Raw genomic sequence first — 17,217 nt, forward strand, 5'->3', positions numbered from 1 at the left:
GAGGGGGTGGGCGGGGGAGGAGGCAGCTTAGAACAGCGAGGGATAAAATCTGAACAGTCAGTTTTATTTGGTGTGGACTCTTTAGGCGTATTTTGTGTTTCTTGACCTAATAATGTGTTCCCTAAGAGATCAGTTCACCTCACACAAAAGTACAAAATGCGTTTCTCACCGGAAAGCTTCTTAGTTTTCAGTTTTCAAAGGAAGCTCTAACATGGTAAGCAGCTAATCTTGTATTGCTTGTCCTCTCAGTTGGGAATATTAACTTGCCGTCATATTCAAAAAGTAACAAAGGGAAGGTTGAATTCGAACTCAAAGCTTGTTTGGTCCGTGATTTGCCTGCCTGTTACAATGGAAATGAGGAAGAATGCCATCGATTAATACGTACAAGCTGCATTTTAAAGGCGTCGAATTTTTTCTCGCTATTGGTCTTTTGTTTTGTTGTTGTTGTTTTTTTCTCTCTGTTTATTATTATTGTTATTGTTATTATTATTATTTTATTTTTAATTTTCATCTTTAAACATAGCAGCGATAACATATGGCTTTACCAGTGCAAAGTTTACGTGCATACGGCAATTTCGTTTTCGTACTTTTTTTTCTGTTTCCGCTTGTGACGTCAGATGCTTTGAAACGGAAATAATTTTGCGGAACCATAATTTATGCGAACAACACGCTATATTAGCAATGTCACATAAACGCCCCTATGCAGTTTTTCTTGAGGAAAGCAAACGGCTGTACACAGTCTGCTGCGCAACGGTAAGTTTTTTTTTGTTTGTTTCAAACATTGTATAATTTCGGCTTCCACTGTTGACAGTTACCGTATCTTCCTCATACAATTGTATGGCCTAGTGTTTATGGTCTCGATATCCCGAATCAAATGCTTTTGCCAGCACTAGTCTGCTATCACGCTATCAGTGACCTGCTTTACCTAATGCCTCATGTCCCTACAAACCTGTTAAGAGCGAATACATTAAAAGCTAAGATAAGACTGTAATGGATCAAGAACACACATCTATGATAGTCACCTTACAAAGACGCTGATCATTTCCCACCCCTAAGAAGAACCTAACTCTATCGCAGAACGGATCTCTTTCAGTCACGAAAAGCTGTACACATACTGGCCCCACTGTAAGGAAGAAAACTAATACAAATTTGGCATGTTTTGTTTAAGCAACATCACGAGCCAATCAAACTCGAATTGAATCGATATCGCTCATCTTGATTTAGCCTCGGCAACAATAAGTTAGATTTTCTTCGATTGATAATTTGGGTGTCCTGTATCAATACTTTCAATTTTAGATTTCATGTCCGTCAAGGGCGCCCCGTGGTAATCACGCTTCGGCAATTGCTCCTCAGTTCCTTTCTGTTTTGTTGCACATCGCTTTCGTTCTGTTTTGTCCTTTACTGTTGATCACCCGCCTAAAACTTGTGCGTCTAAAACGTGACTTTAGCACTATCGCTTTCCCGCGAAGCTCTCGTGTGCATACTATGAACGCTAGGGGTACTGTTATTTCATTGGTTGGCGGCTTTTTGAGTTGACATATCCTTCTGGAAAGGCGTGACATGTTTATAAACCTTCAGAAGGCGAAAACTCGCACTCGTTTTTCGAGGGAATCCCTCCCCCTTAAATGAATTAATAGAGTATGTAGAATACTGACACACTTTGAGAGAAAGATGCTTTGTGAATAACACTGCACAGTTTTTTTTGCATCAACAATCGCAGTTGATACCCGATGAATTCGCCGGAATTTCAGTAGGTCGCGTTAACGACTTCTGCCGCCCTAGGAAAACAATCAACAAAACAGAATATAATTTTATCATATTTTATATTTCGTAACCTTTCTGTTGTTATATAGTATTTGGGGGTTCCTTGAAAATAGCCCGCGTCCGAGCTTTTTTTTTGGAGGACACCCGCGAAGGTTTAGAGTAACCTTAATACTTTGACATTTAGAAGCTTTATTGACTAAAGCGTCAAACAACAGTGGTCACGACGAAATTATTGCGAGCGGTCTGTTTTTTTTTGTTTTTTTTGTTTTTGTTCGTTTGTTTGTTTTTTGTTTTAATTATTTTTTTTCTTTTATTTTCATTTATTTTGTTGTTTCCGCTTATGACGTCAGATGCTGTGAAACTGAAAAAGTTTTACGGATGAATAATTTAAACCAGCAACAGAATTATTAGCAGTAACACACAAACACCCTCCTACACTTTTTATTAAGGAGAACGGACGGCTTTACACAAGCTACTGAGCAACGGTAAGTCAGTCGCTGTTTTCGGCCTCTGCTAATAAAAATTTACCATATACATCTTGTTTATTTGGGATATCGCGAAAACGTTCCAGTTAATTTTATGGCGAATTGATTAAAGCGCGGAGCTCCCGTATGCAAACCTCTGCTAGTAGTAATCTGCCAGGAGAATATCAATGACCTTTTTAGCCAGTTAAGCTGTTGCTACACGTCCCTCCTGACTTGTTATTCGATTTTCCATAGTGCATAGAAACAAATGCTTTACGCATACCCAGCCTACTGTCCCACAAAAAAAAGGTTTTGGCATTTTTTGAACAAGCGGCACTCCTTACCGATCAAACTCAAATTCTCATACAGCTTATTTTACGTTTGATAAAAAAATGTAGCTCGGGTGGCGCATCAAACTATAAAATTTACACCCGATACCCTCCCGGAGCGGAAAGTGGGGCGAAGAAGGGGGGAGGAGGGGAGAAAGGGGGGTTAGCGCTGAGAACAACGAGGAATAAAATCTGAAAAGTCAGTTTTATTTGGTGTGGCTTCTCTAGGTGTATTTTGTGTTGCTTGAGCTAATAATGTATTCCCTAAGAGATCAGTTCCGCTCGCAGAAATGTACAAAATGCGTTTCTCACCGGAAAGCTTCTTAGTTTTCAGTTTTCAACGGAAGCTCTGATATGGTAAGCAGCTAATCTTGTATTGTTTGTCCTCTCAGTTGAGAATAATAACTCGATGTCATAAAATAACATAGGGAAGGTTGAATTCGAACTCGAAGCTTATTTGTCCCGTGATTTGCCTGCCTGTTACAATGGAAATAAAGAAGAATGCCATCGATCAATAAGTGCAAACTACATTATACAGGCGACCAAATTTTTTTCTCGCTTTTGATTTGCTTTGTTTTTGTGGGTTTTTTTTTTGTGTGTTTTTCTTTGTTTGTTTGTTTTGTGTTTTGTGTTTTTTTTTCAATTTCCATCTTTGAACGTAGCAGAGATTATAAATGGCTTTATCAGTGAAAATTTCACGTGCATGCGGCAGCTTCTTTTTAGCACTTTTTTTTTTCTGTTTGCGCTTGTGACGTCGGATGCGCATACTTTGAAACTGAAATACTTTTGTGGAACCATAATTTATGCGAACAGCACGCTACATAAGCGATGTCACATAAACGCCCCTCTGCAGTCTTTATTGAGGAGAGCAAACGGCTGTACACAGACTGCTGCGCAACGGTAAGTTAGTCATAATTTCATTTTGTTTCAAACATTGTATAAAATTGTACGGCCTACTGTTTATGGTTTCGATATCCCGAATCAAATGCTTTTTCCGCACCAGCTATAGTCTGCTAGCACTCTTAGTGACCTGTGTTAGCTATAAAAACGTTGATCATCTCTATCACAGAACGGGTCTCTTTCAGTTACGAAAAACTGTACACTTACTGGCCTAACTGTAAGGACGAAAACTAATACAAATTTGGCATGTTTTGTTCTGGCAACATCATCAACCAGTCAAACTCGAATTAAATCGTTCGCATATAGCTTGATTTAGCTCGGCAAAAGTAAGTTCGATTTTCTTCGGTTGATAATTTGGATGTCCACAACAAAGCAAATAAAACAATTTATACCCGTGCATATCGCGTTACCCTAATTGGGGTTGAATTCGAACTTGAAGCTTGTTTGTCCCGTGATTTGCCAGCCTGTTGCAGTGAAAATTAAGAAGAATGCCATCGATCAAAACGGGCAAACTACATTACACAGGCGACGAAATTATTTCGCTATCGATTTGTTTTTTGTTCTCTGCTTTTTAATTTTTTTTTAATTTTTATCTTTAAACGTAGCGGAGGTCATAAGTAGCTTTATCAGTGCAAAGTTAACGTGCATACGGCTTATTTTCGCTTGTGACGTCAGATGCTCTGAAACTGAAATACTTTTGTGGAACCATAATTTATGCAAACAACACGCTACACTAGCAATGTCGCATAAACGCCCCTCTGCAGTTTTTCTTGAGGAGAGCAAACGGCTGTACACAGTCTGCTGCGCAACGGTAGGTTTTTTTTGTTTCAAACTTTGTATAATTTTGGCTTCCACTGTTAACAGTTACCATAACCACCACGCTTATTAGGGTTATCTCCTCATATAATTGTATGGTCTAGTGGTTATGGTCTCGATATCCCGAATCAAATGCTTTTTCCAGCACTAGTCTGCTAGCACTCTATTAGTGATCTGTTTCAGCTAATACCTCATGTCCTTACCAACCGGTTAGGAGCAAATACATTTAGGGTTGAGATAAGACTGTAATGGATCAAGAACACACCTCTATGATAGTCACTTTACAAAGACGTTGATTATCTCCCACCCTTAAATAATATAGAAGCTAACTCTAGCACAGAACGGGTCTCTTTTAGTTACGAAGTGCTGTACACATATTATCTGATCTTTTCGAATCGTTGCTAAGGAAAATTTGTTCTCTTATAAACTCGTCATTTTTGGTTAGTTCAGAGTTATTTCATGTGTTTTAAGTTTTTTTTTATGATCAATAACACTAACAACCTCGTTCCCAGGCTCTCTCTTCTCTGCCTCCCGTGGTCGTTGGAAGAAAGACCCTGGTTGCGGCTGGTCACGTGCCCAACTGTGACACAAACTTTTCTACCGGGGTAGAGTCAAGGAATAATTTTTTTTACGATCTCAACTGAATCAAAATAAAGGGGATTGCTGGTCATCGCTTTAAGCCACACACGGGCAAATACACCTTTGAAATTCTCCAGTCCTATTCTAAGCTTCACACAGGTCAGACGAAATATATTTATATATATCCAGCGTATATCCAGCGTAATTGTCTGACTTTGATTTCAATTCCAGCAGGTCGAATTACTAAGAAGTAAAAACTGTTTCGATGTTTCTTGTTGCCTGAATTAACCTCACGGTACATTGCTCGCTATATAAAACGATGTTTTAGTTATCATTTTGCAAAATATAATTCTTGACTATGCCAGGGAACCGTACGTGTTTAAACATCTGTCTAAATATAAATTTACTTAAACCTGATGCAGATGAAATATAAGCGCAGGCTTATGTCAACAAGACTGTAAATCATTATACATTGCTGTAAATCAAATGCAAGTCAGAATACTCGGCTAATCGGCCGTTTGACAGAAATACTTTTTAACATCCAAAATACCGCACAAAGAGGAAAATGAATTACCTCCGAATTCAAAGATTTAAGAGACTGATCCACTGGTTTCACTTCGATTCGGTACGTGACGTTTTACATGTGCTAACTGTCAAAAAGTTTTTGTTCATTCGACTGCCAAATTTCTTTGTGAACGAAAGTCCTCTATATTTTGGAGACGGCAGAAATAATGTAGCATTCTTCATCAGCAAAATTCGACTTCGAACGCCGATGGAGCGGGTAGCTTTTAGCGACTGCTCGAGGTTTTGAAATCTACAAAGTTTGTCACAGCAACAATCTTCTGCCGCTAGTCCCGCCTAACAGTCTTTTCTACCACCCATATTCTAGGTGGGCACGTGACCAGCCGCAACCAGGGTCTTTCTTCCAACGACCAAGGGAGACAGAGGAGAGAGAGGCTGGGAACGAGGTTGTAATTAACGCAGGCGATGACGTCATTGGGTCACGCCCATGGTCATATGACTAATACTGAAAAAATGCAAAGGCTCCCAGGCAAATTACTTTATCGGGATTTTTTTCGTTGACTTATTACTCTAATTTAAATCCTCATTACGCTATGCGTATATTTTGTTTCATTTCTAAAATGTCAGATTTTGAGAGAATTTCGCAATATTGAAAAATTCGTAATTTTCTGAAAAAAAAGCCTGATTTCGAAAAAAGAATGCATAGCTATTTTTGCAACGTTAGCTTTAATCGAAACTCGTCAAAAAAAGCTGAATTTAACGAAAAACCGCGATTCCTTTAGCATTTAAAGAAACTGGAAGTGCGCCCGGAATATGTTGGAAGTTACCCTATCAGCGCGTACGCAATTAACACTACCAGCGCACTTCGGTAAGATCAAACAAAGCCACACAGAGTTATTTTTTCTCTTTCTATTGCTCTTGTTTTTCATTCTATTTCGTTTTTGCTTGCACTTTCTTACTTTTTTGTGAAACACCAAGAAAAACATCTAAAATATAAGAGAATTTGCAAGTTACAGAGCTGTTTTTATTTTCCGCGCTGAGGCTGAGGTCAGTAACCGGAAGTGAGATTTCACCTCCTTAGCAACGCACGCAAGCGCGCATGAATCGGCTAATGAACCTTTAATCGCTCGCATATAGCTTGATTTAGCCTTGGCAAAATCGATTTTCTTCAATTGATAATTTGGGTGTCCACATGAAATCAAACGAAACAATTGACAAAAACGCGTATCACGTTACCCTACTGGGGGAGGGAGGACCCATGGAGGCCCCGAAGATAACGAATGAACTCTGAACAAAAGTAGTTTTGTTTTGCTTTATTTTGTTTTGTTTGTTTGTTTGTTTGTATCTTTGTTTTTTGTGGCCCCTAGAGGTGTATTTCGTGGTCACTGAGCTAATGCGTGCTCCTTTGAAATCAGTTCAGTGAAACTGTAGGGTTCAGAGAGAAAATGCGATTTCCTGGGTTTTTTTATATATATATATATATATTATTATTCAGTATCCCATCATTCATTATTCCAAAAAAGTCGTACTTCCCGCTTGCCGAAGAGAACGAGTTATCTTTCCACCAAGGTATCTTTATCCCGTGTACTCTTTTAAACCCACATCGCGGATACCGACAAACGCATGCGTGATACGATCAACTGTTTCCTTTTCGCCCTTTTCTTCCGTATATATGAAGATAGCAAAGGATGTAACACACCTTATAATTATTCTTTCATTTAGTAGTCTTGCAGCAATCCTCATTGTCTTTGTCACTATCTGACCTTATCTTGCAGGGGAATTCCCTCACTTTTATTTCAGTTTCTTGGTTGTGGTTGCACTTTGATGTTAAGATAGTGTAACTAAACACCTTAAATTTACATCATGCCCATAACATGAGCTTTTAGTATAATTTACAGAGGCGAATATAAGAATTGGACATTTTGATTGGTCGAAAAGCTCATCATATGGCGCTATATTCACCCCGCTAGAGCTTGGTTACTAAGCTCGCCATCTTTGCCATCTCGGCAAGTACACATGGCAGACAGTTGCTGAATGAATCATTTATTCGAAAGACATCACTCCAAGTCCAGGATATTTGAAAGGATGGAAAATTTTCAAAATGACTGCGGTTGCTCTTGGACCAAAAATCTTTTTATGAACTCGTATTCAAGGCTTTTTCTGCAGTGCATAAAATTAATGATAGTTATAATTAATCCCAAACTTAATCGTTTGCTGTAAGAAAGGGAATTTTTTTAGTTCTGTGATTTCATATTGTCCCCATGAGAAGGGGGCAGAAGGAAATCAATGAAATCATGCAAAGAAAATTATGAAATGTGCACTCGCATGTAACAAATATGACGTATTCGTCTTGTGAGCAAGTCAGTTAGTTTCTATAAGAGGGAGGCAAGGAATGTAAATTTTATAGATCAGTCAACTCATAGCTAGCAGATTGGAATAGTTTTAAAGCTCGTCAAACTTCAAAAGAACAGACAAAGATGCCACGATTTTTGTGGAAGGTCCACGACTGTAAACAGTCTTTCGTTTTGCGATCATATGTAATGTGCATAAATCACATAACCGAAACTTTTTAGTTGAGTCATATAGTCTATGAAAGAGAAATAATCACCTATTGTGCTTAATGCATGGTCAAGACCAAAATGAAAACAAAAACATACAACAAAGAACTTTGTCGGGCTTCATAATCATTTCAATCTTTTAAGTATAGTCAACAACGCAATATGCTTTTAAAGGCATTGGATTTTGTCGTCAGTATGTAACAAAAATAAAATAGAGATGCTAGATACTTTATAAGAAGTGCTTTGATTCCACTATTTTGGCAAGGTTTGAAACGTTTTGAATTTCAATTTGCATTTGTTTTTGTTCTTCAGTCTTCATCACTGTTGATTTAATTCCGTCCGATGATCGGGGACTCAACGCTGTAACTTTTTAAACTTTAAGCTGATGGTGATTGATACCGTTTCATCCACATAAAACATGTATATGTAAGCGATGTTTAATTATTGTTTGGAGGTACCGTTGTGGAGTAATAATCTCCTTAGGGTTTCCCTCTTTACAATTTTTACAGGATTGTCGGTGGACATTAGTTTTTGGTTCATTCTAGTGACTCAGCAACAGTGGTGAGTGCAAATCAGTTTTAGCTTTATTATTCATATTGGACTGAAATCATCACGTAAACTGTCCACAGTTGCTCTGCACTTTCAATGAAAAACAGGGAGACTTTTGCGAGTTCGATGATTGGAAAAACCTGAAAACATGAAATAGTGAAACTATCACAGTTATTTGAGCAGATTAAGCAAAACTGGACATAACAGTCGCACACCAGATACATAGTTTTGATATATATTTGACAAACATCTAAATGTCACTGAGCTCGGATATGTTTACCGATCTGATGAAATCTGCTCGGCCAAATTTCTATCAGAGGGCCAAAGCAGAGAATGTGAGGGACATAACTCTGGTAAAGTTGTTGGGGATCAATAAAAGGTCATAAGAATACTTGGGAGAACTGAGTTGGCAAAAAAGAAAAGAGAAAAGAGACTTTAACGTGCACATTCGATAAAAATCATTCACACATCAGTGGAAAATACGTCCTCGCTGCCAATACGCATGTTTTGAATTTGGTATTTCCTTTCATTTGTTTTTTGTTGATTTCGATTTATTTGCTTTTGTTGAGGTGTCCCTTAACTAAATAGTAATGCTGTTTTCTCTTTATCCCTTTTTCGGTAATGAATTAATTGAATCTGCCTATTTTGAATATAAGCCTCTGTTTCCCTAAATTGGTGATATCAGCTTTAGGCCAGCTTTAGAAAAGATCAATCAATCCAGGGGTGATATGTTGTTGGAACTCGTTCTTGCTTAGGTAATGCTACTTCAAAACATTCTTCCGGCTTTAAATTTGACTGAAACAAAAAAAACAACAAAAAAACAAAACAAAACAAAACGAAAAAACAAAACAAAACAAAAATTAAAAGCTAAAGGAGAGACTTGTAAGCAGCCTGAACCTTGACGGTGATTTCTGCACGAAAGTAAAAATAATATAAAGGACAAATGCCACTCTAATTAAAGAAAAAAAAAAAAAAAACTCTAGGAAACGTGTTGCTCTGAAATGATCAACATGACGGTTTCAACCAACGGGCGCGTAATTTCATCATTTTTCTCGTGTTTCAAATGTATTAATAGGGTATGTAGATTTATCGGATTTTAATGAAACTTGACAAAAATGTTCGTCAGATATTAGCGCACCAAAGTGTACGAGACTTTTGCGGAAATCGAAATATTTTTCCTGTGACGTCCCATTGAGGGATTTCCTAACCAAACGATAGAAATATCGAAAAAGCCTCACACATTTCGTTAGCCCATCATTTCCTAATTGATAATGTCTAGTCAGTTTGGATGTCCGCAGTAACATAAAGACTGGTAATTCGGTTTAGCAAGTACGATCATTTTGCATTTTTAGGCTTGCGCGTGCCTGTCAAAACAGAAATAGCAAAATATATTCCTACTTTCGGATCTACAGTTTACTAGCTTTACATTGATACATAGTTTGCCGTGGTTTTCTTTAAAGCAGCGCGTAAAGAAAGCATTTTCCGGAAGGCACACACGAAGGTCTACAGTAACCTTAAGGAAAGATTTGTAAAAAGCCTAAACTTAAACGGTAATTTTTTTGCAGGAAAAAATGAAAAAAGGCAAATGCAGCTCTATTATAAACTCTAAGAAACGAATTACCCTGAAATGATCAACACAACGGTTTTCACAAACGCAAATAAAACTTACTGCACTCAACCAACGGCCTCGTGTTTAATTTGGGACTATTTATGCTCCCCTCTGACGAAATGCAAGTCTATAACAGGGCTATTCCCAGCTTTGGATTCGCCATTACCTGCTTAAACAGCTAGGTAGAAAGACGTACAAAAGTATATTATTACTCGAAATAACTACAAGTCTTGATTTGTGTTATCCGTTTGACAGGGCTCACAGAAGAGGACGCTATGAACAATATAACAGACATTTTACAAGCCATCTCTATTGGCTTAGCTGTTGCTACTTTCCTTCTCAACACTGGTCGTGGTCTAAAAGCCATTGAGGTCTGCCAAGAATGTTTAATCTTCCTAAATAATGAAGTGCTTAAAACGGGAGGAGAACTTTTCAATTTATTCAACATTTGCATCTATGACACTATTTTCAGGGCGTATCTTCTTATCCCTGATTATACAAAAGCCTTAATCTACGGAAGGGAACTTCTTGAAATTTACCGCAAGTGTAGCAAAAAAGACAAGGAAGGAAACCTTGCAATTACAATGGCCAAAATATGCGAACAGCAATATAGATACGTAGAAGCAAGAGAGCTTTATGAGAAAGCCATAAAAATCATGAAAGAAATGGGAAATAGAAAATATGAAGCATACACTGTTGAACAATTTGGAATAACGTCCTATTGTCTCGGTGACTATGACAAAGCAAAAGAACATCTTGAGAAAGGACTTGCCATCAGAATACAACTTAGTGACAAAGAGGGAATAGCAGCAGATTACGGAAACTTAGGAACTGTGTTTAAATGTCTTGGTGAATTTGACAAAGCGAAAGAATATCTTGAGAAAGCGCTTGCCATCAGAAAACAACTTGGTGACAAAGGGGGAATATCAGCAGATTTCGGAAACTTAGGAGTTGTGTTTCAATCTCTTGGTGAGTATAACAAAGCTAAAGAGTATCTTGAGAAAGCACTTGCCATCACAATACAGATTGGTGACAAAGAGGGAGAAGACAACTGTTATCAGAACTTAGGAGTTGTGTTTCAATCTCTCGGTGAGTATAACAAAGCTAAAGAGTATCTTGAGAAAGCACTTGCCATCACAATACAAATTGGTGACAAACAGGGAGAAGCTAACTGTTATCAGAACTTAGGAGCTGTGTTTCAATCTCTTGCTCAATATGACAAAGCTAAAGAATGTTACGAGAAAGCACTTGCCATTAGAATACAAATTGGTGACAAAAGGGGAGAAGCAGCAGATTACGGAAACTTAGGAACTCTCTTTCAATCTCTCAATGAATATGACAAATCTAAAGAGCATATTGAGAAAGCACTTGCCATTGCAATACAAATTGGTGACAAAAAGGAAGAAGCCAATTCGTATGGAAACTTAGGAGCTCTGTTTCTATCCCTTAGTGAATATGACAAAGCTAAAGAATATCTTGTGAAAGCACTTCCCATTAGAATACAAATTGGCGACAAAGAAGGAGAAGCAGCAGATTACGGAAACTTAGCAACTGTGTTTAACTGTCTTGCTGAATATGACAAAGCCAAAGAACATCTTGAGAAAGCACTTGCCATTAGAATACAAATCGGTGACAAAGAGGGAGTAGCAACAGATTACGGGAACTTAGGAACTGTGTTCCAATATCTTGGTGAATATGACAAAGCTAAAGATTATCTTGAGAAAGCACTTACCATCTCAAGACAAATTGGTGACAGAAAGGGGGAAGCCAGTTCGTACGCAAACTTGGGAGTTGTTTTTAAATCTCTTGGTGAATATGACAAAGCTAAAGAATTTCTTGAGAAAGGACTTGCCATCAGAATACAAATTGGTGACAAAGAGGGAGAAGCAGTAATTTACGGAAACTTAGGAACTTTGTATAAATCTCTTAGTGAATATGAGAAAGCTAAAGAACATCTTGGGAAGGCACTTGCCATTAGAATCCAAATTGGTGACAAAGCGGGAACAGCAGCAGATCACCAAAATTTAGGAACTGTGTTTAAATCTCTTGCTAAATACGACAAAGCTAAAGAATATTTTGAGAAAGCACTTGCCATCGCAATACAAATTGATGACAAAAGGGGAGAAGCCAATTCGTACGGAAACTTAGGAAATGTGCTTATATCTCTTGGTAACTATTACAAAGCTAGAGATTATCTTGAGAAAGCACTTACCATCAGGATACAAATTGGCGACAGAAAGGGAGAAGCCAGTTCGTACGCAAACTTGGGAGCTGTCTTTGAATCTCTTGGTGAATATGACAAAGCTAAAAAATATCTTGAGAAAGCACTTGCCATCAGAGTACAAATTGGTGACAAAGAGGGACTAGCAACAGATTACGGAAACTTAGGAAGTGTGTTTCTATCTGTTTGTGAATATAACAAAGCTAAATATTATCTTGAGAAAGCACTTGCCATCAAAATACAAATAGGTGACAAGCAGGGAGAAGCCATCTGCCATGGGAACTTAGGAATTGTGTTTCAATTCCTTGGTGAATATGACAAAGCTAAAAAATCTCTTAAGAAAGCACTTGCCATCAACATACAAATTGGTGACAAACAGGGAGAAGTCAGCTGTTATGGGAACTTAGGAATTGTGTTTCAATGCCTTGGTGAATATGACAAAGCTAAAGATTATCTTGAGAAAGCACTTGCCATCAGAACACAAATTGGTGACAAAGAGGGAGTAGCAGCGGATTGCGGAAATTTAGGAGCATTGTATCAATCTGTTGGTAAACATGTCATGGCTGAATGTTACATTGAAAAGGCATTGTCAATTACTCGAGACATCCAGAACTTAGACAGAGAGTTTCAACTTCTTTGCCTTCTTACAATGGTGAAATTATGCCAATACAAGATCCAGGAAGCGTTTGACTGTCTGTTTCTGTGTATGAACAAAAGCGAATCTTTACGAAGTTTTTTAGGGGACAACGACGATTTTAAGGTATCGTCTTCAGACGTTCGCGCTTTTCCCTACCGGAATCTTAGTGCATTCTTTTGTTTTTGGGCATATCCGAACCATGCCCTTTATGTTTTAGAACTATCACGGGCTAGAGCGTTAGCAGACTTGATGGCAACTCAGTATTCTGTTGAAAGCCAAATCTCAGCTGATCCGCAATCATGGATTGGTATTGAAAATGTTATGAAAAAAGAAAGTAACTCTTCCTGTCTGTACATTTCTTATCATGGTCAAGATTTGTTTTTCTGGGTTCTCAAGACAAGTGGAATCATTCATTTCCGAAGAATAACAGTAGATGAGAAACTAGTTGGTACCGGACTAGTTGGCATGTTAGATGATTTCTTCGCTAAAAGCTTTCGAAACTCTGGTATTTTAACCGAGGAAGATTGCGAGGATCAATCCTTACATGACGTTGACAGCCTCGCATTATTGAGACTTGTAGAGGAAGGAGTTGAAGAAAGTCAAAACTCCGAATCTAGCCTTTCTTTGTACTACAGAATGTTAATCAATCCGGTAGCCGACCTACTTGAGGAGTCTGAGCTCATTGTTGTTCCTGATCGCTTCTTAAACCAAGTTCCATTTCCAGCGTTAACGGATGAAGGCCGGAGGTATTTATCTGAGAAATTCAGAATCCGCATCGTTCCTTCTTTGACTACCCTTCAGCTCATTCAGGACAGTCCAGCAGACTATCACAGTCAGACTGGTGCACTGGTAGTGGGGGATCCAGACGTCGGGTGGGTGCGCTACAAAGGAACGGAAATGTTCGTTTCTAGATTAACCTGTGCAGGGAGAGAAGCAGCCATGATTGGACGACTGCTAGCTGTTCAACCTTTGTTAGGACAGCACGCAACAAAACAGGCGGTACTTGAAAGGTTACATTCAGTGAGTCTGATACATCTTGCAGCACATGGTAACGTCGAAAGAGGAGAAATTGTCCTTTCTCATTTTAGCTCTCCTAACAGGATCAAAGAAGAAGAAGATTACCTATTGACGATATCTGACATTGCAAAAGTTCAACTGCGAGCTAAACTGGTGGTACTTAGCTGTTGTCATAGTGCACGTGGACAGATTAGAGCCGAAGGAGTCATTGGAATCGCTCGAGCGTTCTTAGGATCCGGTGCACGGTCCGTTTTGGTGGCTCTATGGGCCATAAGTGACGAAGCAACGGAGCAACTGATGTGTCGTTTTTACGAGCATCTTGTTCGTGGGGACAGTGCCAGTGAATCTCTTTACCAGGCCATGAAATGGATGAGAGGTAACGGCTTTGACAGGGTTTGCGACTGGGCACCATTTATGCTGATTGGAGATAACGTATCATTTGACTTTGGAAAATAAAGTAAGTTTTATTAGATAAGAAAATATTGGAATTTCCTAGCTTGGGTAATAATCTTTAACTCAACTGGTTTCACTTCATTTCAACGGGTGTCCAACTTTTGTTTTTGACTAAGAACTCTTCACCCTTGCCATTGAAGCCGATAGAAACCGAGAATGTGCAATTTAAATGTTCTTGCATAACCCAGTGGATGTTTTACTAAACAAATATTGTTACTTAAAGTAATTTATTGGCCGCTTCGTTTAATATACCATGTATAATTACAAAAATACAGGAGGCGCGCTCTGATTGCCTGTGTGGCCAATCATATTACTTTTTTTTTTCGGTAGCCAGACACTTGGATATGCTAACATCGAAGAGATTTCATATATCAGGCTGATATAAAGAATTGATCTTTAACTTAAATTACGAATAAATTAAATTTCACGCAACCGATGGAAAGATCACACCTTGGTTATATTGAGAGTACCTTTTACCTTTTTTTTTTTTATGGGGGAAATCAATTTGAATTTTATTCGGTGACCATATGTATTACAGAGAGATATTGATTCTTTATATTTCTACTTTTGCAGGCTTGCTTCGCGCTAGCGTTATATTCAGGGTCTGGCATTGAAATTCAAGATGGCGCCCAGTTGTGCCCTGAATACAGAGACAGTTTGAGTGAAAGGGACGATTTTATTTTTATGGGATTACGCAATTTAAGCTTCGTTGTTTTCAGACCGCCTTGTGTATGTGACGGTTATTATTATCATTAAAATCAACTCAAGGTGTATTGACAATGAACATAGAAATCAATAGGTACGTGTTCGTTTTAATTGATCAACTTTAGTACTGTGTGGTTCAGGGCCTACGTATTGAATATCAATCTGTACCTTTTCAAAAGGAAGCTCCATTACAGTGTGTAAAACAATGTGAAATGGATGTTATTAGCACTGAAATTGAAAAACTTCTGTAGAAAGGTGTCATTGTAGCCACAAGGCATGAGAAAATGCAGCCCTGTTCTAGTTGTAAATGAGAGAACAGAACTGTTCCTTTATCAAACAACTTAACCAGCCGGAATCTCACAGAACACTGAACTATTTTCACGAGAAGGAAAAACGCAGTTAAACAGCTCCATGAAATTTTGTAAAAGAAGTAACTGAGTTGTCTCAGAATCAGTGTGATCAGTAGGGAAAGGGGCATCGAAATTGCACCACATCATTACCAACCGCAGAATTATGTTTGGATTAAGTGGAATCATTGTCGGTTAGGCAGTCCCACAAAACAAGCTAAGAAATCATTTTTGCCTGTGTTCAATAGTCTAATTGTGACATTGTGACATGGTCCTGTATCAGGTTAGATTTTTTAGTGTTTTAGTTATGGTTAAGGGTTGTCTAAAGAAAGTAAGAGTCAAAATCTATGAATTCAGCCTCCTGATGATCTCTTTTGCAAAATATTATATTGCAAGATAGCAGTAGTTTTAAAATCAGATGTACGCGCAATACTCTTAAGAACGTTATCCAAGCGATACGCTACTACACCAGCATTGGCTTTCTAAAGTTTGGTATCCATCATTTCCTGTTCAAATGCCAACTGAAGATCACTGGTCTCTGTTCGTAATGTTCTTAGCTCTGTCGCCGGCGTCAAAGCAAGACTCTTCCCATTTCTAGTTAATTTTATTTCAAAGTTTGACGCCGCTGGCCTTCTTAAACAGCACAACGCCAAGGCTTTCATAAACTCGGGTATTCTCAATGCGTACACAACTGGATTCGCAAACGAGTTGGAGAAATTTATTATAACGTTCACCAGGTGATAATATTTCCACGGTATCTGGACATCATAGACATAGATTAAACAGTTGAAAATCACTAAAGGGAGCCACGACAGCGAGACAAGAAAAGATACAAACATCAAGGTCTTCGTTAATCGTTTGTTTAGAGAGTCTCTGTTTGGTTGTTGTGAAGCGATATTTCCGTGCCTAAACTTTCTACAAATGCCGATGTTACAACCACATATGATGAATGTTAGAATCAAGACGTACGGCGTCCAAACATACAAAGCGCGTTTGTAGGAAATAAGGAAAAATGATGTACTCCAGACGGTGGCGATAAGCAGAGTCAGTGCCCACACAGTAAAAATCATAATACGGTACGCTCGCATTTACAGTGTTCGGTACTTAAACGACCAATAAATGGCGTAAAAGTTTTCGCCTGATATGAAAGCTGCAGAAATTAACGACGCCTGCGAGGAAAAGATATCAACGATCGTGTAGAAAACTGACAAAGACATCGACCAACCATCGTTCCAAAGTTGAAAACTTCTCCCAACATTGTAAATGTAGATAGGTAGCGACAGGATTCCTAACATCACGTCAGCAAACGCCATATTAATGACTAGGAACAAACTTCTCTTACGAACGCTCCTGTTAGCTGCAAATAGAACAAGGGTGAGCAAGTTTCCACAACAATAAAAGCAAATGACAAAATAAGAGCGGCGCACAATGCGACGCCTTCTGCCTTGGAAGGAACACTTCTTGATGAAATAGTCGCGTTCTCTGAGCTAGTTTTAGCTGCTGTTGTTGTGAGATTCATTTTTAGCTTTTAAAACGCCAAATAAACTTCGCCGATAAAAGCGTCTGACTGTTACTGGAAAAGAGAAAGTGGAGTTCTGTAATCCGCACTACGTGAGACTGTGGAGCAAGTGGCACATCATCATGAAATTTGTAATTTATTTTTCACTGATCAAGAGACCAATCATCAGGAGCTAATCTTCCACATGACATGTTTGGTTTTGACATCTGCAACACATGACATGAGCAA

General features: G+C 38.5%; 3 protein-coding genes, 1 long non-coding RNA gene and 1 pseudogene across 6 annotated transcripts in view; 2 read left to right on the plus strand and 3 right to left on the minus strand.

Annotated features, from left to right (window-relative positions):
• LOC145479914 (MAM and LDL-receptor class A domain-containing protein 1-like) overlaps positions 1-17,217 on the minus strand; it is a 266,467-nt gene that overhangs the window by 40,226 nt on the left and 209,024 nt on the right. The window lies entirely within an intron of this gene.
• Positions 1-17,217, minus strand: part of LOC145480379 (uncharacterized) — a 79,363-nt gene that overhangs the window by 17,669 nt on the left and 44,477 nt on the right. The window lies entirely within an intron of this gene.
• LOC145480881 (uncharacterized) overlaps positions 1-17,217 on the plus strand; it is a 124,881-nt gene that overhangs the window by 4,164 nt on the left and 103,500 nt on the right. The gene's annotated exons all lie outside the window — the stretch shown is intronic.
• Positions 540-17,029, plus strand: LOC145460848 (uncharacterized). Of its 3 annotated transcripts, none has more exons than XM_081445610.1 (3): positions 540-753; positions 10,346-14,422; positions 14,992-17,029. In XM_081445610.1, the coding sequence occupies exon 2, from the start codon at positions 10,366-10,368 to the stop codon at positions 14,419-14,421; it is 4,056 nt and encodes a 1,351-aa protein (XP_081301736.1). In that variant the 5' UTR covers positions 540-753; positions 10,346-10,365; the 3' UTR covers position 14,422; positions 14,992-17,029. The 3 variants fall into 3 exon arrangements, with proteins under 3 accessions (XP_081301736.1, XP_081301734.1, XP_081301735.1); XM_081445608.1 differs by lacking the exon at positions 540-753 and adding an exon at positions 2,279-4,268; XM_081445609.1 differs by lacking the exon at positions 540-753 and adding an exon at positions 2,279-3,457.
• LOC145460885 (adenosine receptor A3-like) lies at positions 15,953-16,989 on the minus strand (annotated as a pseudogene).

The sequence above is a fragment of the Orbicella franksi genome, chromosome 1 (genome assembly GCF_964199315.1).
Source record: "Orbicella franksi chromosome 1, jaOrbFran1.1, whole genome shotgun sequence".
Lineage (NCBI taxonomy): Eukaryota > Metazoa > Cnidaria > Anthozoa > Scleractinia > Merulinidae > Orbicella > Orbicella franksi.

Bases quoted from the DNA above. Each gene is read 5' to 3' on its own strand.
- LOC145460848 (XM_081445610.1), top strand. From the start codon at position 10,366: ATGAACAATATAACAGACATTTTACAAGCCATCTCTATTGGCTTAGCT.